The sequence below is a fragment of the Caretta caretta genome, chromosome 25, assembly GCF_965140235.1.
Source record: "Caretta caretta isolate rCarCar2 chromosome 25, rCarCar1.hap1, whole genome shotgun sequence".
Lineage (NCBI taxonomy): Eukaryota > Metazoa > Chordata > Testudines > Cheloniidae > Caretta > Caretta caretta.
The window spans coordinates 16,475,835-16,503,141 of NC_134230.1; the positions used below are offsets into that span (position 1 = coordinate 16,475,835).

The following is a 27,307-nucleotide window of genomic DNA, read 5'->3' on the forward strand; positions in this document are numbered from 1 at the left end:
AACTGGGTGACTGGGCAACAAAATGGCAGATGAAATTCAATGTGGTTAAGTGCAAAGAAATGCACACTGGAAAACATAATCCCAACTATATATACACACACACACACACAGAGATCTGGTGTTACTGTGAATAGTTCTCTGAAAACATCTGCTCAATTTACAGCAGCAGTCAAAAAAGCTAGTCATGTTAGGAGCCGTTAGGAAAGGGATAGATAATGACAGAAAATATCATAGCACCACTGTGTAAATCCATAGTACACGCACACCTTGAATACTGCTTGCAGTTCTGGTCACCCAATCTCAAAAAAGGGCATATTAGAATCGGAAAAAGTACAGCAAAGGGCAACAGAAATGATGAGGGGAATGGAACAGCTTCCGTATGAGGAGAGATTCAAAAGACTGGGACTGTTCAGCTTAGAAGAGAGACGACTAAAGGGGGGAGATGATTTTATAGACATCTATAAAAATTGATTGGGGTGGAGAGTGAATAAGGACATGTTGTTTACCCCTTCACATAGCACAAGAACCAGGGGTCACCCAATGAAATTAACAGGCAGCAGGTTTAAACTAAATGTAGGGAGGCACTTGTCTGCTCTTATACTGGTATGTAGTGTATGTGTAACTGTGCACCGCAGTGAAAGGCGGGCTGTGTCCCCACTGCAGTGCAAGGCTCTGGCAGCGATGGGGAGGCTGCAGAGAAATGCTCTGCCAGTTCCCTGCTCCTGGAGTCTTTCCCTGTAGTGAGGAAAGGGGTCCTGCTGCTGGAGCTATGCTCCTAAAAATAGCAGTGTAGACATGGGAGGTGCTTCTTAGGCACGTAGAGAGCCGTGTAGAGTATATACAGTAGGTTCTGCTGTATCTCTACTCACGTAAGCAGGGCCTTAGCATCTAAACAGCCGTTTCCCCTTGCTAGGTGGGTGTACGGTGTCTGTACTCTACGTGCTGGAACAGTTGTAGACCTGCTTTTCTATTGTAAGACCTTTCAGGCAGAGACCCATCTTGTGTGTGTGTTCTGTGAAGCACTTAGCACAACTGAACATTAATCAAAAATCTGTGTTATGGGGAAATCGGCAGACACAAAACCAGATGCTGGAAGGGTACCGAATTCTAGTGATAAGGGTGTTTGTATTACACTGTTGGACTCTGTATGGGAAATCCATGCAGTGCATTTATTTGTACGTGGGAATGTTTTCAAAGCTGGCATTTTTCTGGTGGGATCATTGCCTTCTAGAACCTCCCAGAAGTGACGCCGTCCATCAGTCTATCCTTTTAATATGTGCAGGCCATCTACTCACCTCTTCAAATGAGTTTACACCTTTCTGTTTTCACTAGCTTTGGAAAATGGCCCTTCTTTCCCACAGGAAGGTGCTAAATTTGACAGTTCTCTTTTCACTGTAGCCGTTTCCCAGCCCCTTACCATCATGAACTTTGCATCTGGAAAATGCATTAATGGGAAAGGGTTTACCCCCAGACTAAAACTAGCATAACCCTTGGCTAAAGGGTTCCAATCGTCTTTGCAGATTTTGGCTTCGTGTAGCACTTCAGTAGTGGGGTATCTTTAAAATGGTTACCAGTGTGCAGTGTAGACGTACTCTTCTTTTGGCAGTGTGTAGAGTACGTACACTAAACCGCCCCTCTTCCCCTCCACCCCTCCCCAAAAAAGGTGTGTATATATAGCAGTGTAGACACTGAGGCGCTGCTTTGGGACTAGAGTAAGGACATTCCTAAACCTTGTGGGGATGTACCTCCGTATGGACCACGCTCTGCCAAGCAGTGCCTCCCCCCTGCAGTGTAGCATCGTGCTGCAGGGGTCTTTCCCTGCCACAGAGGAAGATTCCAGCAGTGGGGAAAGACTGGCAGCAGGAAAGGTTACATACCGCGGTGTGGAACAACCAGCTTTTCGCTATGGCATGCAGCTACAGGTATCCTACACCCTGTTGTCAGCGGTATGCAGTGTAGACATAGAGTAAAAGACCTTCTCCATGGCCTTGTCTACACCACTTTTGAGGGAAATTGCCCATCATTGTGCCCCCACTGCTGCAGTTCCAGTAGCAATGACTAGGGAGGCCTTAAGCAGCCACCAGCATTTAACCACCATACTCGCCAGACCTCTTCTGAGCGGGGTTAAATGATGTGCTGGTTATGAACACCTGTGCCTTGGCTATGCTATCACTCCTGACATGCCTTCTGCCAGTGGGGGGGTTGTAACAATGGAAGGCTTCAACAAAGAAGTTTAGCACACAATTCTAGAGATCAGGCAGCTAGCAAAGTTGTGATGCAAGAGATTTTATGCGCAGGACTTCTGAAGGAGCAACACTTTCTACAGTGAGTCTTGAGCTAGCACTCTTCCTTTAATGTGAAGCAACAAACTTTTGCTGCAATGTAAACATTTGGCCAGCGTGGCTTATTTTGTGAATGAGACACACAAGATTTGACGTGTGCCAAAACATCTGAGTGTAAACCATGAGTCTCCTGGACTCTAAGAATGAATTCCAGGGGTGGAGCCTAATGTCACCACCGGTGGTGAAATGAATTTCTTTTACACCACCTACCGTAACACTCTATGGACTGAAAATACATTCAATGTTTTCAGTTTGAGGGGGAGCAAGTGTCTCCTCACAGTTCTTGCCTGGCTTCTGTTTTAGTTGCCTTTATGGAACATCCTTTCAGGGGAAGAGGATGCATAATTCAGAGAAAATATGGATTCTTTTTGTTAATCTCTGTGCTGTTAATTTGGCCTGTTGGGGTGGAGGGAAGAGAGCATGGGTGGGGGGGGTTTGCCAATTTCAATCATAGATACAACCATCTTGAGGAAGTATGGTTAACTGGCAAACTCTGATTCGATGTACATATATGAACAGGTGTTGAGCAGTCTAAAATTCCAGTGGTCTAGGAAGTGCAGTTGTGGAGGACTCGCCAGCGTGATCACATGGCAAGCATTCTTAGAGAATGGGAGATAAAAATAGAAATGTACAGTACAGAACGAATATTGCTCAGTACACACAAACCTTCTGAAACAGAAGATAAACTTCTTATCTAGACATTTATAGGCACATCACTGCAGCTAAGGCCAGCCTCTGGTCTGTGTACTCTAGCCTCCTTACATCTGTCAGGCTAGCTATTGTTACCCTGAATGTGCCAATCGGGCCCTCCTGGTAAGAGCAGCCCCACAGAGCAGAACCTCTATGGCTATGAATTTGTGATTAGTCATTTGGGACGTACAGAAAAATAGAATTGTCTAACCCTTTCTCCTCCCTCTTTTTGGTAGTTAAGTGACACTGTTAATACACTCAGTCATAATACCGATGCTCACTGTGCTGTCACTCACTAATTCTGGCTTATGCCCTCTCTTTTCAAGGTGCGGGTGTACAGAGCTGGGCTGGAGGAGCACACACAGATAGGCTTCTCAGGCAGTGGAGTGCTACTCTGAGTTTCTGGCAAGCTTGGGAATTGAAGACAAAATGCTGCCTGTCCTTATGATAGCTGAGAATATGCCACAACTGTCTTGGTTGAAAACTGTTCCACTGTGCAATTATCTTTGCTGTCAGTTTTTCCTAATCAAAGCAAATTTTACCCTGTTTGAACTTCGGCCAGTTGCTTCTGGCTTTAAAATTGGATCCAATGCTAATAGTTAGTTTCCTTTCAGGTATCAGAGTATCCCTTCACCATGCTTTGGTCCACTGTGTTTAAAAGAAATAAGCTTACTGTTCGGTCTTTCCCACTAGGTAATGCCAGCAGCCTCTTCTCAGTACTCATAAAGTATGACATCTGTTCTCCAGAAATGCACTACTTGAGCTTTGCTTTCCACTGATGTCCCCTTTGTGCTGTCTAGTTCTTTCCTTTAACAAGGAGGTAAGAAATTTAACAAGTAATAGAACTAATAAGGTTTGTGCATGATACAGTTCAGCTAATGTTATCTTTGTTTTAACCCTCATCCCTCTCTTCCTTTGTTACCTTGTTCTTAGTTTAGAATTACATTGTAAAGGTTCTTTTCAGGGCTTCACTTCTGTTGGAGTGGTATTGCTCTGAGCATGCTTTGTCTTAATACTTCAGTTGGCAGTTGAATGGGCAGAGGATACCCAGGGATAGAGCTAATCAAGCACAGTAGTCGTCCCCCCCCCCCCCTTTTTAAACTTTTTTTCCTCCAGCTATTTCAGTAGCTAAATTAACATGTTGACAGCACTAAAATGCTAAGTTCATGCTTACAAGATTCTGTCTGCTGCTGGTCCCCATTCTCTGAAGAGTACACACCTGAGCAAAACTTGTAGCACTGAGCATCTCTGTGATTTGCAGAGACTGTCTTAATGCAAAAGAAGCCCATTGAATTTTTTTTTAGCCTGTGGCTTGTAAATAAATAAGCCACAAAGCTCTGTTTGTTGGAAAGATTATCCCTGTCCAGACCCAGAGCCTTGCAATAGTTTGTCTCCTGTCGCTCTTTCCTTTTGGTTCCTCTCCATAACCTTGGGTGCCTTCACCGTGTCTAGTGTCCTTCCAGCGACATTATGTGGTTATTTTCTAGACTGGGTTTTTTTTGTTTTTTGTTTTTTTTGCATTCAGCATTGCTCTTGGGTCTTTGGGGGTGGAAAATCCTTCGGGTTTTCAAAAAGATGTTCAAGTCTATTCCCATCAGTGGTAACTCTGGGAACTGCAGGTACAAAAGGATTAATGGCAAACAAATATAGTACATGTGCAGTCCCAAGTGGAGCAAAAATATTCAGCATCACAGCCACTGCTGAACAGTTCAGAGCCAGGCCTGTATACATTGGCTGCTGTTCTCAGCTTAGCACCAACAAATAAAGCAAATGGATGGGCTTCCAAGAAGGGCCTGAGAAATGGCTTTCTGCTGTGGCCTGTTGCTTTTGCTGCTGACAAATGAAGTGCTAAGCATGTGACATCTGGATAACCATAGTCTGTCCTGTGCCAGTGTGTTCACATCTGCTCACAACCCAGTGGGTGTGAGGGAGAATAAACAAAATTCTTATTTCAACAAGGGCAGGTGCTGTTTTTGCCTTTTAATCAGCCTGAATGTAAGTTAGTTACACTAGTTCTGGTGGCAAGTTCCGAACTTAAGTGCAGCTTTTCTTCTAGTACTGCAAAAAGGCGCAGCTGATGTGTGTCCTCGCTTCCTGAAGGACTCTGAAGACAGCTTTCCAGAAACTCAGATAGAGCGTAATGTTTGTTATATGCTCTCCAAACGTTGCCCTACTGTCTGCAGATTGGCATGCAAGAAATAGAACTACAGTGTACTGCTGAATGGTCAACTACAAACTAACTTACCTAAAATTTACAGGTCAGGCCTATTGAGGAAGGGGAGAAAATAATTTGCATTTGATTGCATGTTTTGGCACTGGTGTACCAGAAAGTACAAGGTTCTTTTCTAGTACTTGTATGAGTGGGGTGGCAGGGGGGTGGGGGGAAGAGAAGAATTCCGATCATTTTGGGTAGGCAGAAGTGGTGCATGATCACCTTTTGGCTTTCCCAATACTGTGCTATGTGCTTTCACTTAAATCAGCCAAACAGATTCAAGGCTGCAAAGTTTTGCTTCTAGGTTTTTAATGTGAGGAGCTAGTGGATCATTAAGGCTGAGCAGCAGTAAGGGACTAGATAAAGCATTTTTGTTCTTGTTCATATAGATGGGCTTGCCTTCATAAATCCAGTCACTGTCTATGGAACAAGACAAGTCCATAGGGTATATTTTGGGAGCAGACTGCTGACCTAATCTGAACACACCTTTGTGTTTCTCAGGCTTGGAGCCAAACTAGCACCTTCCACATAAGGCAGGAGTCAGCTGGAAAGTTGCTTAGCACAGCCCCTTGTTGGGGTAGGCAAGAGTGGCTAATGACACCCAACACCTCATTTGTTTGTTTCTGGTAACGAGTTCCCCACATTGTTAGCAGGGCCATAAATTCGCAGAGGAGCTCAATTTAAAAAAATCATGGAGTTATTTTGTAACAGAGAGAGATTTATTCTCCTGCCAGAGTCTGCAAAGAGAAATATGCATTAATGTAAGCTCATCGAGGCTGGGATCGTCTGTTGCTCTTTGTTAGACTTAGCACACTGGGGTCCCAATCCTGATGGGGTCTCTAGTTGTTCCCACAATCCAAGTGATAAAGTTTATAATTAGTATGCTGCTGGGTTTTTTAAGTTTATCCATTTACACTAAGTTAAAGTCTCAGCTGTGCACACTTTCAAACAAGCAGTTAAGTTTCTGGATATACAGCCCATCTCTCCAGTTAATTGCATGGATGAAAATTGTCCTGACCTTGGTCGGTCTGTCACAAAACTGCAAATAGGCTGTGGACTTCTTTGCATTCCTCTCTGCTGTGGGAGCTACAAAGGTCCTAGGGAGACTGTTTTCAGAGTAGCAGCCGTGTTAGTGTGTATCCGCAAAAAGAAAAGGAGTACTTGTGGCACCTTAGAGACTAACAAATTTATTTGAGCATAAGCTTTCGTGAGCTACAGCTCACTTCATCGGATACAAAGCATAGTCCAGTCCTTTATACACTGCAAGCGCAAACTGGGTTTTATCTATGTCCAGAGCAGTGGTTCTCAACCCGTGGGCTGCATGCAGCCTAGTAAGCGCACAGCATGCTTTTGCATGTCTTCCATGCTCCTTGCTACCTTTTTGTTGTTAAGTTTTTGCCCCTTCCCTCATAGAACTCTTCTTTCAGGTATACTCATTGCAACCCCCAATCAGAATAAATGTTTTAAAACTGCCAGGGCTAAATAAACTAGTGTTCGCAGACTTAGTGAAGTAACTTCCTGCAGTGATGCTATATGTGATCCTTCTTCACTAATCTGTGTATAAGATTTTTTTTGACTATTTCATGAGTAGTGTTAATGCTATACAAAATATGGCTTTGCTGTAGAAGCAAAGCTTGTTGGGTTAGCAGTTGCTCATTGTGAACTGCCTGGCTATACTACAGCCCTACTCACAGCGTTGTGTGCCTGCAAAGGAAGACTTCCGTTCTGTCCTTGGTCAGAACACAGTCTGCTCTGCAGCTGTCTCACTTCTGTACCAAAATAGACACGTTGTACTTCTCATTCAAAGTGGGTCACACTGTCTGTCTGATTTACTAGAGGGACTCAAACACTCACAGCTCTGGAACATCTCTGGTCAAAAAGACACAGATCTATAAACCACATTAAAAACTGCCTGCACTGTATTGTCCAGTAGCTCAGAGAGGTGGCAGCTTCATTAAGAATCTGAATGTGTAAACGCAGCTTGTGGCTGACTTTAATCATGCTAGTAGCCCCATTGAGCAAAATTACATGTGTGCTTAAGTGTTTGTGGGATTAAGCGGTAGGGTTGCTTCCAACTTAATTAAGAGCCACTTTTAAACTGTTTTTAAGAATATGCACGCAATGGCTTTGCACATTTGCACAGACTTAATCTATTTTTGTAAACAGATGTTTGCTAAATTGGTGCAAATTGTATAGACACAACCTGCTACATTATTCTAGCTAGAAACTTGGACTCCCCATTGCACCTTATACAGTAACAATATTGGACTTTTGTCAGGTACAAATAACACCCCTTGTTCCACCACACACAGGACAAAGTCAGCCCAGTAAGTGTTAGATTAGAAGGCTAATTTTCTGTTACTAGGTCAAGCTTTCAACCTACTGACTCCTCAAAATTGGATGAAAGCCTTTTTTTTTTTTGGTGTGTGTTCTACTTTTCTTAGCTGTTCTGTTTTTACTAGCTGTTCTGTTACGAATAAGTGACTTTTCCTTCCCCTGGAAAAAATCCGGTGGAGCAGTGTTGAGTAGGCTATTTAATATTGCTTAGGAGAAAAAAAAGAAAAGAGAAGAATTTAAATCTTACTTTTTCTGTTCACAATAACTACATGGGCTGAGCTGACAAGAACACAATTTAATGTCAAAGGTATTTCACAGCTTGCATTGCTGATGACCTTTAATTTTTGCTGGTGCTGCTTTAATGCACAGGAGTTTAGGAGTTAATCTGGAACAACTAGAAATTGATGTTTATGTGAAGATTAAAGCCAGTGACATTTACCAGACACTTACTGGAGAAGCTGATTGGGAGTCGATGGAGGTTTGGTTTGGTTTTTGAGCTGCCTCTTTGTTCTGCGGGGTTGCTAATATTCCCAAATGCAGTATGCTTTTATCAGTGGCATCTGTGGTGCACAGCCTCTGACTCATGTGCTCTTTGAGTGAGAATGACACAAGGAGAGAAAAGACAAACAACTCCCTTGGCTCTATGAGCACTCTACAGAGGGGGAAGGAGACAGTGGTCATCTTGGAAGGACCTTTTTAGCAGTACTCTTAATAATTACCACCCTGAAGTGGAGGAATTGTTTTTTCACTCATTTAGATTCTGCAGCCTGTGTGGTAGGGGACGGGAGTTGATGACGACCATCCTGTTCGTTGATGGAAAACCCTATGGGGTTGAGGTCCCACTTAGTAGAGGCTGGTAGTTTACAGAGGAGGAATTGATCGGAAATTGGCCCAGGGACCTTTCTTTGAAAGTTTGTGAAGCATCACATGTTCTTTTCAGCACCCTCTGAAATGTTCTTAGTGTAACTGAGGTTATCCTGTGTGCTCTGTGTCCTTACTTGGCTGATTCTCTCAGCTCAGAATTTTAATGTACCACACTGTAGCAAGTAGCACATCAAACGATTTAGCCCACAGACCATTCCTATTCTTCCAGCAGAGGTACTGACAGAAAGGGGAATACCCCTTTGGCACCAAACTACTTCAGTCAGTGGCACCAGGTCAGGTATAAATAGAAGATACAGATTGCTGATCTCTTAGATACGTTACTTCTGTTAAGAGGCTATAGAGAGTCTCTGCTTCCCAGCCCAATACATCAAAGATTGTCAATCAATTTATTAGCTGAAATTCCTGCAATGCACCTGCCCTGTGCAGTGCCTGTGTATTTTAACAGCATTTTAATTGCCGGATATCAAGTCAGATTCCATAGCAGTGCTATGGCTGGAGGGCTGTATTTCTCAGCTGTGACGCCTTAAGTGCAAGTGTCCTTTCTTTAAGTTGCTAGGACCTGGAGGCAGCTTTTCCATTATTAGGGTGAAGAGGCTTGCACTGGGCAAATGAGCCGCTAAATTACCTTTCAGGTGTATCAGTCCCACCACCCTGCAGTTGAGCTCTGTCTGTTCCAAAGATCAAACTAAAATCAGACCTTTTTGATGTCTGATATCCGAAGGGTGTTAAACCTCGCTTAGAAAATCTAAGCAAGGCTGGACATACTTCTCAGATATGACAAGTTTTGAAGTGTGGGGGTTCTTGAACCACACATCTTAATTACTTGCCTGGTGTCCTCCTTTAAGTGAGATGTATGATATTTTTACTCAAATATATTAATGTGTGGAATAAGCAAAATTTAATTCTGCTGATTCTAATCATGGCTTTACATCCTTGCAATTTGGTTACCCAGTCCTTTTGGTTAAATGTCTCTTCTTCTCCCATCACTTATCATGGTATGGGCGCTCGGAACACCTGACAGCAAAGGCCTGGAGCTGGTGATCTTGACATGTTTATGCTCTTGATGCATTGGAAATCTTCCTAAACATTCAGTTTGGTCTTAAATTGATCTTCTGTTCTACACACTGTGGCATAAATCTGAGACTCTTCATACCTGTTGAGCAGAGGATTGTTGTTTAGCCTCTGCCAGAAAGTATAATGGCGGTTTGCCTTCTACTTTGAGTGGTAAACACACCAGTATGAGTCCTTAACTGACCCACATTGATGTTCCTCCATTGATGTCATGTATGTAGAGCTCTACAGATTTACACCAGCTGAGGATCTGGTGCATTGATCTTCGAGCTGTGATCTTTCAAAACAGAACACTGTGGAGCTGAAGTTTTCACTTTGGGAGAAAATTTTTATAGCCAACTTCCACATTGTGGAAATGTGGCCATGTTAAATACAACAGCATTCACAAATGCTGTTCTGCTTTCAGGTAGCTTTTATATTTTGGGGGCTAGGAAGAATAGGACAACTTGGAAACAAGTTTTTTAATGCTATGATCTGAGATCTTGGCAAGATAACAGTATGTTACAAAGTCCCAATGCAGTGACTAATTATCCATGAATAAGATTTTATCACTTTGATCATCTCTGCACAGAAATTTTTTATCCAGTCTTCCACCATTGCACTAGCATTTTAATACTGCTCAGATTCCAGACAAATGGTAGAGAATTGCTGAAAATTCTCTGCAGACAGCCACTTTCCAGGTGAGCTCTTGTTGCCAAAGGAGTACAGTGAGTCTGCTGCAACAGTCTGTAGTTAGGCACATGGAGAGTACATCTTTGCCCCTACAGGAACCCATTGTGTTAAATCGCACTTAGGTGGCCAACTTTTGAAACTTAAAAGCCTCCAGAAGAGAATGGGGGACAGATAGGGGAGTTTCCATATTGATTCATATTCTGAGCTGAAGTTGAGTATCTAACAGCCTTGTTGCATGTGGGTGGGGAATAAAGCACCAGAAGGGGGTCTATAGTATGTTTCTGGGAAAGTGAAATATTAATTCTGGTGTTTGCTTAAGGGAGATTTACCCACAGGTGACCCTTCTAGGAATAGATAGCATGAAATCAAGCTATTCAGTTTCACTTTTGAAGATGTTGAATTTCAGTCTCTCTTTAGAATAGTTTTCTTTTATGAATTGTGGACTGTAATAGAAAGTCTTCTCTAGTCTTGTGGCTGAATATCACGCTGAGCAAGTGAAAACTTCTTTGGAATGTTGAATTCAAGAAATGCATGATGATATGGCTGTTAAACTTAAAAGCCACTAGTGTGAAATTAGTTAATACTAGGACTCATAGGAGTTAAGAATATACAAGCATTTGTGTGACTTCAGCAGAAGTGAAAACAGGGATTAAGTCTTTACAGTTGAATTGGATTTTCCAATCCATAAACCTGTTTTAGTGTCCATTTGGCTTCTATCCTAAGGCTTTGGGATATGAGAAATGTTCTCAAACCTTGTACCACTTTTCAGTGTCTTTGTTCCTCTGCTTCTGTAGAAGTAAGCAAGATAGTGACCAGTTTAATGTGCCTTAAAAAGGCCCAAGTTTTAAACCTGGGAGGGTGGGGTGAAGGTGAATTTGAAATTTAACTTTGACTAGTCTAATGGTCTGTCTTCACTGCGAAGTTAACCTGAATTATAATTCTGGAGTCCTGTCCTAACACACACACATTCTTCAGTCGAGTGGTGCTGCTATTAACTCGTGTTGGCTGGCCCATCAGGAGGCTTGGACTAAAAGCTTGAGTTAGCACAAGTCAGCTGCTAACATGACCACTCTGCAGTGTGGACGCAGGCCAGCTCTACTTGAGTGCCGCTAGTTCTCCAGTTCCTTCCAACAATTTCCCCTCTGTGCCCGGAATGTTCACAGTTTATCCCATAATTCACTGGGAAAGATAATTCCTAGAGGGGCTCAGTTTACCGCAGTGCAAAGAACCACTGGATATGCCCTTAGAAGTCTTGGCACCCACACATGAGTGGAAATCACTCCAGGATGGACACTGCAGCCCGAGTGTTGTTCACGGTGTGGGTGCTCTCACTTGAGCTAGGCTAACTCAACTTGAGTTCCTTCTCTTAACTCCAGTTAGCTACACTCTGCCATGAAGACATATCCTAACACATGTTTAAGTCATAGAGTTTAAGGCCAGAAGGGACCACCAGCTCATTGTCTAGTGGGCTGTGCTATATTGGAGGTCAAACGCCAGCCACTACCACGCAACACCCAACAGCCAGAATCAGGCCAAACTATTACCAACCTCGGGAGACTAAACCAGACAATCCTCATCTAGAGAAAGCTGTCACTAACATGTTCTCACGTTCATATCCTAGTCTAGACAAGGCCTTAGTGTTAACTAGAATCCCAGGGCAGCATTCTTTCCCCGCCCATATTCTGTACTAACTCCAGCATGGGACTATTTAGAAAAGCTGGACAAGCACAAGTCCGTGGGGCCGGACGTGCTGCATCAGAGAGTGCTAAAGGAGTTGGCGGATGTGATTGCAGAGCCATTGGCCATTATTGTTGAAAACTCATGGCGATCGGGGGAGGTCCTGGACGACTGGAAAAAGGCTAATGTAGTGCCCATCTTTAAAAAAGGGAAGGAGGATGATCCTGGGAACTACAGGCCAGTCAGCCTCACCTCAGTCCCTGGAAAAATCATGGAGCAGGTCCTCAAGGAATCAATTCTGAAGCACTTAGAGGAGAGGAAAGTGATCAGGAACAGTCAGCATGGATTCACCAAGGGCAAGTCATGCCTGACTAATCTAATTGCCTTCTATGATGAGATAACTGGCTCTGTGGATGAGGGGAAAGCAGTGGATATGTTGTTCCTTGACTTTAGCAAAGCTTTTGTCATTGTCTCCCACAGTATCTTGCCAGTAAGTTAAAGTAGTATGGGCTGGATGAATGGACTATAAGGTGGATAGAAAGTTGGCTAGATTGTCGGGCTCAACTGGTAGTGATCAATGACTCCATGTCTAGTTGGCAGCCGGTATCAAGTGGAGTGCCCCAAGGATCGGTCCTTGGGCTGGTTTTGTTCAATATCTCCATAAATGATATGGAGGATGGTATGGATTGCATCCTCAGCAAGGATGCAGATGACACTAAACTGGGAGGAGAGGTAGATACGCTGGAGGGTAGGGATAGGGTACAGAGGGCCCTAGACAAATTGGAGGACTGGGCCAAAAGAAATCTGATGAGGTTCAACAAGGACAAGTACAGAGTCCTGCACTTAGGACGGAAGAATCCCATGCACCGCTACAGACTAGGGACCGAATGGCTCAGCAGCAGTTCTGCAGAAAAGGAGCTAGGGGTTACAGTGAAAGAGAAGCTGGATATGAGTCAACAGTGTGCTCTTCTTGCTAAGAAGGCCAATGGCATTTTGGGATGTATAAGTAGGGGCATTGCCAGCAGATCGAGGGACGTGATCGTTCCCCTCTATTTGACATTGGTGAGGCCTCATCTGGAGTACTGTATCCAGTTTTGGGTCCCACACTACAAGAAGGATGTGGGAAAATTGGAGAGAGTCCAGCGGAGGGCAACAAAAAGGATTAGGTTTCAGAGGAACAGCCGTGTTAGTCTGTATTCGCAAAAAGAAAAGGAGTACTTGTGGCACCTTAGAGACTAACCAATTTATTTGAGCATGAGCTTTCGTGAGCTACAGCTCAAGTGAGCTGTAGCTCACGAAAGCTCATGCTCAAATAAATTGGTTAGTCTCTAAGGTGCCACAAGTACTCCTTTTCTTTTTGCAAAAAGGATTAGGGGACTGGAACACATGACTTATGAGGAGAGGCTGACGGAAGTGGGATTGTTTTGTCTGCGAAGAGAAGAATGAGGGGGGATTTGATAGCTGCTTTCAACTACCTGAAAGGGGGGTTCCAAAGAGGATGGATGTAGACTGTTCTCAGTGGTAGCAGATGACAGAACGAGGAGTAATGGTCTCAAGTTGCAGTGGGGGAGGTTTAGTTTGGATATTAGGAAAAACTTTTTCACTAGGAGGGTGGTGAAACACTGGAATGTGTTACCTAGGGAGGTGGTGGAACCTCCTTCCTTAGATATTTTTAAGGTCAGGCTTGACAAAGCCCTGGCTGGGATGATTTAGTTGGGGATTGGTCCTGCTTTGAGCAGGGGGTTGGACTAGATGACCTCCTCAGGTCCCTTCCAACCCTGATATTCTATGATTCTATGACCTTAACATTGACAAACCATGCGCATGTCGTTAGCAACTCCTGCAAAGTTTCAGCTTTTAAGTGGCTTAGTACATTTTTATGTGCTAAAGATAGGCTTGGTGCGCCTGTGTATTGGCACTTTGTTTAAAAAGGGCTGAGTGCCTAGTCCTTTTGACACCATGCACACTGAACAGCACCGTGTTTATCTGGCTTGGAGGTGAGGGACTAGAGGCCTGAGAAACAGGACGTGCATGTTTCATTCCTCTGCCATTGACTTTCATGAGGCCTTGAGTAACTGGCCTCAGTTTTACCCCTTTGTGAAACAGTGATAATACCTAACCCAATGATGATACAAGGCTTGATTAAAGCATTGTATATTAGACACTTTGCACTGAGTAGCACCTTAGCCCCAAGCATTCTGAAGGCTTTAAAAAAAAAAATCTGTCTGTATAAATGCACATCTGAGCCTGCCACAATCTGAGTGTTAATTTCTTACCATTCACCAACAGTAGTCCTTTAATTGGAAAAAAATCTGAAAACAAAGGGAAGGCAGATTTGACTCTGGTTTTTTTTCCACCTTTAACAGTTACTATGGCCACCCTTTGTGTCAATTTTATTTTTACATGATGGGGAATGGTTCAGTGGAATGTTCCATTTATTTTAATGGACTGCAGTTGTCAAAGGAATGTGGAACACACTAAGGAAAACAAAGTTGTTGGAGCAGTGAACTCTGCTTCACTTTAGCAGCTCCAGCTATGAAGTGGCATAATTTTTTTTTCTCTACAGTAATTTCATAAGAATAAGAATGACAATAGTGGGTTCAACCAACGGGCCATGTAGTCTAGTATCCTGTTTTCTGACAGTGGCCTGTGCCAGATGCTTCAGAGGGAAGAAACAGAACAGGGCAATTATCGAGTGATCCATTCTCTTATCACCCAGTCCCAGCTTCTGGCAGTTAGAGGTTTAGGGACCAAGAACATGAGATTGAGTCCCTGACCATCTTGGCTAATAGCTATTGATGGACCTATCCTCTGAACTTATTGAATTATTTTTTGAACCCAGTTATACTTTTGGCCTTTACAGCATCCCTTGGCAATGAGTTCCATGGGTTGATACTGCATTGTGTTAAGAAGGGCTTCCTTACGTTTGTTTTAAACCTGCTGCCTGTTAATTTCATTGGGTGACCCCTGGTTCTTGTGGTATGTGAAGGGGTAAATAACACGTCCTTATTCATTTTCTCCTCACCAGTCATGATTTTATTGACCTCTGTAAAAGTTATTCCCCCCCTTCCCCATCATCTCTTTTTTCCAAGATGTACAGGCCCAGTCTTTTGAATCTCTCCTCATACGGAGGCTGTTCCATTCCCCTCATCATTTTTGTTGCTCTTTGCTGTACTTTTTCCAATTCTAATATGCCCTTTTTTGAGATTGGGTGACCAGAACTGCAAGCAGTATTCAAGGTGTGTGTGTACCATGGATTTGCATAGTGGTGCTATATTTTCTGTCGTTATCTATCCCTTTCCTAATGGCTCCTAACATGATTAGCTTTTTTGACTGCTGCTGTAAATTGAGCAGATGTTTTCAGAGAACTATTCACAGTAACACCAGATCTTTCTGTGTGTGTGTAGTGGGGATTATGTTTTCCAATGTGCATTTCTTTGCACTTATCCACATTGAATTTCATCTGCCATTTTGCTGCCCAGTCACCCAGTTTTGTGAGATCCGTTTGTAACTCTTTATAGTCAGCTTTGGCCTTAACTAGCTTGAATAATTTTGCATCATCTGCAAACATTGCCACTTCACTGTTTATCTCCTTTTTTAGATAATTTATGAATATGTTGAACTACACTGGTCCCAGTATAGATCCTTGGGAGATGCCATTATTTATCTTTCCATTGTGAAAACTGACCATTTATTCCTACCCATTGTTTCCTGTCTTTTAACCCGTTTCTGATCTGTGCGAGGACCTTCCCTCTTGTCCCATGGCTGCTCGCTCTCTTAATTAAATGTCTGGACTCTAACATGCTGTGTGGCAGGGGTGGGCAAACTATGGCCTGCAGCCTAGATCCGGCCCCTCAGGGTTTTGGATCTGGCCTGCAGGATTGCCCCCAGTAGTGCTGCAGATCCCGCACTGCTCTCAGAAGTGGCCGGCACCACGGCCCGGGGGGGCAGAAGGCTCCGTGCTTTGCCCTTGCCTCCAGGCACTACCCCCCACAGCTCCCATTGGCTGGGAACGGGTAACTGCAGACAATGGGAGCTTCAGGGGAGGTACCTGGAGGTGTGGCAAGGGCAGCGCGCGGAGCCCTGTGGCTCCCCACCCCACCACACCAGGGCTGTGCAGAGATGTGGTTCTGGCCGCTTCCCAGAGCAGGATGGGGGCAGGCAGGCAGGGAGCCTGCCCTGGCCCTGGTGTGTGCCGCTGCCACCCCAGAGCCGCTTTAGGTAAGCGGTGCCAGGCTGGATCCCAAACCCCTCCTGCACCCCACTCCCCAACTCCCTGCCCTAAGCCCCCTGCCTGCACCTCGCGCCCCAATCCCCTGCCTTGAGCTCTCTGCCGCACTCTGCATCCCAACCTCCTTCCCTGAGCCCCCTCATGCACCCCTCACCCCTCCTCTGCCCCAATCCCTTGCCCTAAGCCCATTCCTGCACACCTCACTCCCTCCCGCACCCCAACCCCCTACCCTGGCCTTGCATACAATTTCCCCACCCAGATGTGGCCCTTGGCCCAAAAAGGTTGCCCGCCCCTGTTGTAGACCATTTGGAAGCCCAGAGCTTCATGCAGTGCTTGGTTTTGCTTGGATGATTTTTGGCAACGGTGTGAGGAGATCTTCAGCTTCTATCAGATTTTTTTTTAGCTTTGATTCACTCTGCCAGCAAGTGTATCATATAAAGCTGAGTGTTTAGTCTTGCAGCAGAATATCTTTACTGCTGGTCTGCAGTTCTGAGCCACGGAGGTGTGGGTTTAAATATGCATCTTATTTTACTGTTGCAGTACAGGTCCTAAATTTCCCCCAATTTTAGTTGGCATCAGATCTTGACTTGTTTTTGGTGAGGAGTACAGAAGCGTTCTTCTGTTCTCAGTGATGATTCACTTCTTGCAGGTTTAAAGTATGCCCTATTTGAAGTGAGATACCTACCTCTAAAGTGACTTTTAAATAACTTTTTGTTTTTGTTTAATCTGCTGAGTTTGGGAGAGGGTGCCTGGGTCTAGTTCTGATTTTAGAGGGAGTGTGTGTATGGGGGGGGGCATTGACAGGGTCCCCCCAGTAAAACCAAACCTGGACTCAGCTGTCCATTGCTACATTTCAGTGACTCAGTTTAGTTGTAGTATTTAAACAATCACTGCTGCTGCATGGTTTGCCATGAACTCCCCGTTGAAGCCTCCTCTGCCCTATGTTTTTTCTGTTAAATCATGTTTTGAATTGACCTCTCAGCCAGTGGGTTGCTGATCTTTCAGTCATCTAGCCCCAGGCATCCCACTGGAATGGGGTTAGCTGATGCTTTCTGTCTTTTTCATAGCATGACAGAAAATAGTGTAGAACTGGACCTAAGGGAAGGTGTCTGCTTGCTTCTGGCTCCGAACAGTGCGTTGTGCCTTATTATGCTGTAACCAAATGAACTTTTATTTTTAACAAATCCTCTTTTAGAGACTAACAGAATCCTCACCCAGCCTCTAAATTTGGCACTGACTTGACTTACACATGGCACACTACCTCGCTTTTCTGACTATTCGAGCACTTGATGAGGCATTAATAAGCTTCAAACTCCTACTCTGACATTTCAGAAAATGAGATTTCTGCTGCATCGGAGTAGTCAGGGACTGAGCTGACTGACACTGATTCATCTGGTACTAATGGGTGTTTATTTGCAAATGGTGTGTATTTTCCCACAAGGTTCAGCTGTAGAACAATCCACAGCATAAAATGAGCTTGCAGGAGCATTGAGTCAGAAATCCTGCTATTCAGCTGTCCCCCTCGAACAGATCTTCAACAGGAGAAGCAATGCACTACAACTGGAGGCCACTTTAGATGTCACATGGCTCCTCATGATTGCCCAGCTCAACATCCACTGCTTCCTAGCTATCTCACTGTGCTATGGTCTTGTGCCCAGTCTTGATCCCAGTCTGTCTCGTGCCCAAGCTTGTGATGCTACAGATGGACGAGCTTGTGGTATTTTTAAGTGTGGGGGATTGTGTAATTAGTCACTCTTGCAGAATCTGTAAACTAATGAGGCCAAAGAGTGCACAATGCATAATGCTCTCTGAGCATTTGTAAGCAGCAAATTTGCTACTGTCAAAATTCTTTACAAATTACTAGCCATCACCTGTAGCTCTCAGTAGCTAATGTTATGGGCAAGCACCCTAGAAATAGCTGCAGATGTTACCATAATTGGAGCAACTAGTATTCTACAGAGCCCTTGTATATGCTGGGAATTTTAGCCATAGCTTCTTCTGGGGCAAACCCTTGGTGTAGAAAGGCTAAGATGCTGTAGGCCACAATTTGCCTCAGAGGCAGTTTACCCCTACTTGAAACTGACATAAGCTTACTCTGGTGCTAATAAGTGGTTTATAGCCTCTCTATGGCCATGTCTACACTACCCGCCGGATTGGTGGGTAGTGATCAATCTATTGGCGATCGATTTATTGCGTCTAGTGTAGACGCGATAAATCAATCCGCACTCGCTCTGCCCTCGACTCCAGAACTCCAACACGGCGAGAGGTGGAAGCGGAGTCGACGGGGGAGCGGCAGCTGTTGATCCCATGCCGCGAGGACGTGAAGTAAGGGATTTTAAGTCGATCTCAGATACGTCGACTTCAGCTACGCTATTCTTGTAGCTGAAGTTGCGTATCTTAGATCGATCCCCCCCCCCCCAAGTGTAGACCAGGCCTACATAAGAGAGCTGTACCAGTGTAAACCCAACTGTTGCTGTCCTTCACTGAGTGTAACAAAGGTAAATCCCCAGTATAGATAAGGCTGGAATTTCTGATCTTTTATTTGCCTAGAATTACTGAATGGGAAGAGGAGGGGGAGATGCTCAAGCCTTTTTAATATAGTAACTTCTCTGCAGCTGGTGGTCTGGTGCATTTAGAATCTCTTTAAAGTATGGTTGAAAGGAGGTAGTTGGTGCATAGGGCACCTTTAGTCTAAATATCTGTTACAAGTGACAATTTGTTTTTGCAGAAAACTGAAGAGGAGGATTAAAAGCAGCCTTGTTAACCCTTCCAGGCTGGCCATTGAACTGTTGGCCTGGAACTAGTAGTAACTTCCCATGTTAGATGCCTTGAACTCTTTCGGGAGTTGAGCTGTGGATCTGATAATTGTGCTCAAAACCAATGTTCAAACCCAGAATATTTCTATGGGGAATGAAACATAGCTCACTTTTTCTTAGGAGGTTATGGAAGGATCTTCCTACTTGTAGTGTGGCAAGGGGAAACTGACCTTGCACAGAGGGAGCTTCAGGGGCTGTTTCGCCCATTAGTGGCAAAATTGAAGGATGTTTACATTTGATGACAAAACACTAGGGGTCAGAACAGACACATCTCATTACTACTGATTTTTGTAACTTGCCTTGTATTTCTGGCTAGGGCTTCCTTCCTTCTTGACAAATAAAAACACCAATATTCCTATCATTGGAGTTTAACCATTATTCCAGATTGAAAATTTTGTTTGCTGTGAGGCCATTATTCTCTTCCTACCATGCTGGGGAGCAGTTTCCTAGTGACCTGATCATCTGCCTTCATATTGTCAGTTCCATTCCATGGAAGCTGCTTGTCTGTTGTTAGAGCAATTACATTCTCCAGCAGAGAATTAGTTTTACTTCATTTACTTTAATGCTGGGCTGCTACGCACTTAATGTCTGTGGAATATTGAAATCCCTTGTGTGAGCATGGTGAAGGAGGGGGGTGAATGGATGCATGCACTAAATATATTTTGATTGTGTTTTAAGTCTTCAGTGACTAATCCCACCTGGCTTCTCATCCTAGCTTTCTGCGTCTCCTTTTACCTTTTCTACAAGCTAGTTGTGTAAGAGAAAGGAATGGTATCTGGGGAATTCACATTACATCCCCTCCATCGCAATTACCCACACTTTAAATTACAGCACGTGTTTCTATCCTAAATTAGGTGTTGACACAATGTGGAAGCAGGGAGGAGCTACAGCATCCTGCTGCGTTATCTGTCATCCCAGGCAAAGAATTTAACTAATCTTAAACGATTCCCTGAAAGATCATCAGTGTGTCTGAGTAATACTTAAACTTAATTGAAGGTTACCCCTTGCTGTGACCTATTCTGTTCTTTCAGGTAAAACCCTTTTGCTCTTTTAATCCAGAATTACCCTAAACTACCATACGCATAGCATCCTTTTTCTCCTTTTAACCTTTCTCCTCCACCCTGCTTGTAATTGTAATTAAAATCATTGGATGAGCCCAAAGGCCTGATCCTGTGAGATGCCAAGTACCCTCCTCCCACACTGACCTTAGCGGGAGTTGAAGGCACTCAGTGCCCCCACAGGATTTTGCCTCAAGTTTGGATGCTGAACCCTATAGTTCATAACCCACAACAGTTACAGCACTTTGTAAATGGTCAGAATACAGCATTCCCTGAAAAGACTTAAGTAGCTTTTTGTATGAACTTGCTCCTTCAGGATTCTGAGATCTGAATGAGTCTGATTTAGGAGAATAGCTTCATGGATTAAGATTAGATTTTCAAAGGCACCTAGTGGATTTAGAAGCACGTCCCAGTGGATTTTTTTAAATCTTCCCCTCAGCTCTGCCACGCACTTGTTGTCTGCGGGTGTATTAAATATGAATCTCAGATGATGTATTTTCTTATTTCTCTGAACCTTTTGCTGCAAAAACAAAACCTCACGTGCAGTGGAGAGAGGTTTGTACACAGGGCACTGATTCCTCCAGGCCGGGGGAGTAGGCAGTGCGACTCACTAGCCTCAGCTGACAAATGTAGGCAAAGTTTGACAAACAGCCCACTCTGAGTGGAATGTGTGGCAGTTTTACTCTGAAGTTGAACAGGATGGTGACTTTATAGAGGGGGTGGATAAAGTGGGAGGGTGGAGGAAGGGAGCAAGACACTGAAGACTTATGCATGTTCTTCCTGATGGTTTTTAGCCCTAGAAATACTTAATGTCAAAATAGCTGTCAGCCACCTCCAATGCACCTATATACAGGATCTTTTCAAAACACACAGTCTGCCCCTTTGCTGACCCTTTGTTTTAATTTTAATGTTGCAGACATTGGACGTTCAAGGTATAATCTAGTTAAGACTCAAATTGAGGTGAAATGTGAATGCCCATTTTTGCATCCAGTCTAAAATTGCAGTGTTATGATTGGTTCCTGTGCAGTTACTTACTTTTTTTTTAAATGATGGCTCCTTTGTGTATTGTTGCTTCTGCAAGCTGCTGACCATAATCTCCACTCGGTACCGACAAGACGGCGCACCCCTAAGCTTTCACACATTCATAATTATTCTTATTTTGAAAAGATGGCTGTTCTCCAGAGACTGTTATGTAATGCTTTGTGACGGTGCAAATAACCACGGAGGCTGCCCTGCTTTTATCTCTAAATATAAAGGAATCCTTTCTTTCTGAGATGAACTACTGCTGCTAACAACTGTGCACTTCTCATTCTAGCATTCTATAAGCATGTCAGATATTATTAATCATGGTTACAGTAGTGCCTATGGATCAAGCATGATCAGGGCCAGCTTGTGCTAGGTACTGGGTAGAGCAATACACAGTCCCTACCCTGAAGAGCTCACTGTCTAAAGCTGTTTAAAAACACATGTTGAAGAGACAAGCTGATATTGCATTGTCTTCTCTAAACCAGTTCTAGTTAAAACAAGTGCAATCTGAATCTTATGAATAAACTTTCTTCAGTAGGACACTGCTAAGATTAGCCTGTTTGCAGGGTCCAAAATAATGTTTTATAAGCAGATACTTTCCCTAAACAGATGTCTTTTTAATCACTAAACATCAACGACCCACCCTACAGCAATAAACTACTGTGCAGCCAATAGAGAGGAAATTGTTTTAGTACAGTTTCCAATTACTATAGAAACAAAGTTCTTTGTTTTGAACTGTGGTAGGAAAAATACCTTAAATGTCCCTAAATTAAATTCAAGCTTTCTCTACTCTGGGGACTATTTTCAGAACTAATTATGCTATTTGTGCTGTAGATACCAACACTGATTCTAGCTTACTCTTGGGAACAAAACAGTGGCATAGCAGAGTCCATGTGCTTTGGGAGTTAAGCAATTCTGTTGTCAAGATCACATTTGTTTAATGTAAGGGATCTGTTGCATGAAACCAGTGGCCACACAGACAAAGACTAAAGTCATCTGTATGTTCACAGCAAAACTCCTTGAACGGATGTGAATTTCTCAGTAATAATCTCCTATGGCACCATTTAGCAACCTCAGATTTTCTGGCCTATTGAAAAAACGCCATTAACAAGTCAACATGGTCCATACTCTGGAATCGGATACATCGGATACAGGTACCTGTAGCAAATTAAGGTGCAGCAGTATTCTGAGTGGTGACACACTGCTTGTCTGAGTGGTTGCTCTTTCTCCTGCTGTTCTTCATTTTCCCAGGATGAATAAGAAAAAAGTCTGTCCTGGAATGACTCAGTGTAAGTCATTACTGCATTATGACACTAGTGGGGTGAACTTTAGATCTGCGTCCACGAGGCTATCCCCAGACTCATTCTGGAGATCAGAAAGGGTTAAAAGAGAGGGAGGAAATGAGACTTAACTCCTGTTTTAACTAATTATTGAAATTTGAGGCACTGAGAATCAGTTTTCTGAGTAAAACATGATTGCTAGAAATTGCACTTCTGGTTTAGTTAAATCCTGTCTTTTTTGTATGCTTAAATTAAGTTCTGCAGACAGTCGGGAGCCAGTTGCAAAACAAGTCTCTAACAGGTAGTTAATGTCCTATAGTAAAATGAAATTGTATGGAAAAGCTTGGTGTTAAATCAAGTATTTATGCTGTAAATGTGCTGCTCTGGCTTGCTCAGTTTGAATAGAAATAGTCACCTGTGAGTACAAGTTGGAGAAATCTCTGGGGGGGGACAGACCAGCATGAGGACCAAAATCATCCTGCCTAATTTTAACACACTAAACCAGGAGTCTCAACAAAGTTGCCACTGTATTGTGTAGACACAGAAGGGGATGTGGGATTTGTTGTATCTTTTGTTCAGTGGCCACCCCCTGGGGGTCTCAAAGTGGAATTCAGAAGAACCTGTACGTAATGATAACTTGCAGTGTGTTCAATGTCTGTTTAACTTAGCATGTGACAGTTCAGTCCTTTGCAGTGTTACCTTTTTATTTAACCTTACAAACACACTGGTTTGCCTTATTACTCGTGTGTGTAAGTGTGTGAGTCAGTTTTGTCCTTTCACTCAAGTGAAAAGTGGTGCTTTGCTTTTGCTCTTCCTCCTCCTCCTCCTCGCTGAGCCTATAGAACTGAGGACAAGAACAGTAAACTGAACTCACTGTGTGGGTAGTGATATGCTGTAGGAGGGTTCCCCAACCCCAGAGCCTCAGCAGTGATGCAGCCCACTGACGTAGTTTTTCCTGCATCAGAGTGACTGTTGCCTAGGTGCCTCACTGAGCCTGCCTTTTTTTGTTTTAATGTTCAAGTACAGAGCTGTGAAAAGCCCACATGCTTTTTTACACTCTAAAGCAGTGTTGGCTAAATGCCTGAAAAACATTCTCTAGCAGTTGTGGGAAAAATTCCATTAATTTTTACAAATCTTTTTGTTCCCCCCTCCACCCTTCTCTTCAGAGATTTACAGTAGTTCTCCAGAGAACTGAAACCTCATCTCACTGGCAGAGGCTGAGCAATCTTGATCAACTAACTTCAGTGCTACAAATTAACTTTGACACTGAACCACACAGAAATTAAACATATATCTGGCTGTTTTTACCTATTGTAATACATTTTCCTCATCTCCAACCACTCTCAACTAGCTGAATTGTTGAAGGTGTATCCTCAAGAAATGAACAGGTGCTCTTCCTTGAAACTGGACTGCAGAGGGTTTTAAAATATTGAGTACTAGCACATGTACCTGACACTGCTGGCTGTGTTTCTCATATGCTTGTGCATCAGGTTTTAAGATGTAAGCTGCAATAGGGTGGGTGGGATTATAGTGTCAAAATTATTTTAAAGTTCCTGAGAAAATGCTGGACTGTCTATATCTTGTATTCTTGTAACAGCCGGTATTGATTGTATTTTCCATCAGCTGTAAGAACAAAGAGTTCATTACACTAGTTGAAATCAACTTGGCAGATGGCAGTAGTACTTCAGTTGTAAAAATGCACTGGTAACTTTTTGCATTGTAATTTGCTCTCCCGGATAAAAAAATTCCATAGCCAATGATCATGCTCATTTGTCTTGGAGTATTACAAAGCTAGGTGAATTCTGGGGAAGTTTGTGCCTTCCTCAGCAATTTACCCAACACTGGTTGCTCTTAGACACTTTTGTAGTAGATAGACCATTGGTTGTCTTCAGTTTGTCATTTTAGCAACACTGTGACAATTGCAAAATTCTGTTCCATGGGATAAAACCTGTCTGTTTTGCTCTTTTTTAACAAGTTAAATTAGAACTTCAAATTTCAAGAGTGCAAATTGGGGATTAAAGGGACATGGCCAGGTCAAATTTGGTCTCAAACTTTTTTCTTTTGAAATTAGGTGGGTTTTTTTTTGCAAAGCCTACAGCCAATAGAAATCTTTCCATAACACGTTTTATATTGAAAAGGTTTTTTAAGTGACACTTGTGCCGTGTGTACGACCTAAACTTTATAGAATTCAGCTAGTGCATGAGACTGTGCAGCTCAGTTAGATTTTCCTAATTTAAAAAAGAGACCGGTAAAAATGATGGAAAAATAAATTAGATGCTTTAATGTAAGATGCACATATAAGGATGTACGAGAATGCATGGGGTATTAAACTTGCTCCTGCACCTACTGAACCTGTAGCAGGATGGCAAGCTAAGGTTTTCTGACATAAGTTCATAAGGTTCAGTAATACAGGTGTGTTTCTGACATGTATTTTGTGTAAATGATTTGAGTAAACGGGTAAAATTCCATTAAACCCTTCTAAGGCCACCCTTTTCCTAGGTCATGACAAGTGAGCTGATCGTGGGACATGAATTTCCTGTTGCCCTCATTGCCCCCATTACTCTCTGTGATAAAACAGCATGCCAGAAAATCAGGTGGTTTCCTGTCACTTGTTCCGTTTTCGGTTAATTTGCTTGATAGGGAGGTTATGGTTTTCCAGCTTTCAGCTTGCTTCAGGTCCTCTGCTCCTCCTTTTTTAACACTAGAGCCCAAAGTTGGAAGTACACAAAGCTTTTTAGCTTGTAAAGGTATCTGACACAGTCAATGTTGACAAGTGGAAATTTCTGGTTTAAAAGTTTTGCTTAGAAGTTATAGTACAGTCTCATTAAGCATCTTTAATGCCATGCAAAGCCAACCTGAGTTTGCTTAAATATCTTACTCGGAGCTGTGGGTAAATAAACTTGATTCATTCTTCTCCCCCTTGTGTTTTTAAAACTATGAAGCAGAATACATTTTTAAAAAGACTGACTCCTTAAAGAATGCTGGTTATGTGAAAAATGTACAGTACTACAGAGCCATGCTGGTGACGTCCTTTATCTGCCCCCTTATCCCTGCCAACATGGAGTGCCTCAGGCATAGGCCCTGCTATATGCCCAAATACCTTCTTGCCCTTGGATGTCTCATTGCGGCCTTCAGCTTTGGTCATCACTTCTATCATTTTGACTTTCAGCCCCTGGCTAGAAAGTGATTTACTGAATGCTGTACAACTGAAGTGACCCTTCTTCATGGAAGTTTTAGTTTGTGTCGTCAGATACCATTAGGCTTCTATAACCTCAGGGACTTCCAGTATCTGATGTTGCAGACTGCAACATTTTGCAACATTCTGAGTTCCATTGTGAAGGGTGTAAGTGCGCACTAGATGCTAACGAGTGTTATCTTGAAATGATCACGCAGAACTAATGTCCAATGTTTTTTCTTTCAGGAATAATCCAGGAACAGTGAGGAAAGGTATGTACACACTGGCCATATTGAGCCCTTTTCTTAAAAACTATGTAACTAAAATTGGCATGCCATTCCATGGCATACAGCTCTGTCTGATAGGAATGGTTTCTGGTCTGTAGTACTGCTCAGCATTAACAACTCTGATAGTTCAAACAGAACTGAACCTTAAACTGACCATATCATTAGACCTATAGGACAAGGCTTCGCTGAATTGGTCTGTGCCCCATACACAGCTCTCTTCAAAAGAGGTCTTGAAAGGACTATTCTTAACAAGCAGAGCAGGTTACTGCTGAGTGGTTCTGCCTCACATGTAAACTGCATGGATCAGCTATTTTCCTCCTCCTGCAACAGGAAAGGGAGGCAGCTCACTGGCGCCCTGCTCTTGCTTGTGGCACATAATGTACATTGTGGGCCTGGGTCTAAATTTATTTGGCTCATATTTTATATTGCAGGGTATCTGCTTTCCTCTTATCTCCCTTCACATCCATAGCACCCCGGATGTGGCACTTCTGAGCCTTTATGACCAAGCTGTCTCTTATCTCCTTTCCGTCAAGTTACCTTTGTGGTTATGCCTGCTGAATTGCAAAAGATCCATATTGCACAAAATCTCTTGTTGGCCACAGGCTGGCTAAATTCTTGTAGAAATCTTTAGAATTCATTTGGTTGCAGTAAGAAGTTGAGCAGGACGAGCAGTGCACACTGAAATAGCTTTTTTAGATCTTGCCAAATTCCCAGACATTGCAGTACATGCCAGAAAGCATAAATATAAGTAGTAGTGTGTCCTTGCCTGAAATACTGTGTGGGTATCTGATCTCCCTGCCTCAAAAAGAATACAGAAGAGCATTAGGGTTGAATAAAAAGAATGATTAGAGGCATGGGAAAGCTCCATATGAAAAGAGAAGACTGGGATTCGGTGGGGGTAGTACACGATAGGTATACAAAATGAAGAAACGTAGAAAGTGCAAATAGGGGCTCCTAATTATCCTCTCCCACAAATTCACAAACAAGGAGATGTTCAAGAATGCTGAATGACCACAAACTTAAAACGAATGAAAGGAACTCCTTTTCTACACCACGCACTTCACCTGAAGAACTTGCTGCCCCTGGCTGTCACTGAAGCCAAGAGCATAGTACAGGGGAGGGCAAACTATGGCCCACAGGCCGGATCTGGCTCATCAGGGCTTTCAATCCGGCCTATGGGATTGCCAGCCCTATGGTGCAGTGGGGCTAAGGCAGGCTCCCTGCCTGCCCTGGCCCCATGCCACTCCCGGAAGTGGCCAGCACCACGTCCCTGTGGCCCCTAGGGGGGTGGGGGCAGAGGGCTCCATGCACTGCCCTCACCTGCAGGCACCGCCCGCCCCCCCCCCCCCCCATGCAGTTCCCATTGGCCGGGAACGGGCAACTGCGGTCAATGGGAGCTTCGAGGGTGGTACCCACAGGTGAGGGCAGCGTGCGGCAGAGCCGCTTGCCCCACCCCAAGGAGCCACTGCCAGACATGCTGGCCACTTCCGGGAGCAGTACAGGATCAGGGCAGGTAGGGAACCTGCCTTAGCCCTGCTGTGCACCTCT

The 27,307-nt window shown here is 43.6% G+C and overlaps 1 protein-coding gene across 46 annotated transcripts in view; it reads left to right on the forward strand.

Moving 5' to 3' along the window:
* The window catches only part of GNG7 (G protein subunit gamma 7), a 128,444-nt gene that overhangs the window by 49,594 nt on the left and 51,543 nt on the right, over positions 1 to 27,307 (forward strand). For 30 of the 46 annotated variants that reach the window (XR_012666094.1, XR_012666093.1, XM_048830614.2 and 27 more), the window contains one exon: positions 25,719 to 25,744. The exons of 8 other annotated variants lie outside the window; for them this stretch is intronic. Coding sequence is in view for 1 of the 38 variants with exons in the window: in XM_075123264.1 (XP_074979365.1) it covers positions 25,719 to 25,744 (26 nt within the window). In the remaining 37 variants the exon portion in view is untranslated. Of the gene's footprint in view, positions 1 to 3,725; positions 3,853 to 22,027; positions 22,172 to 25,718; positions 25,745 to 27,307 lie in introns of all 46 variants that reach the window. 8 more of the 46 variants (XM_048830612.2, XM_075123270.1, XM_075123274.1 and 5 more) reach the window with 2 other exon arrangements.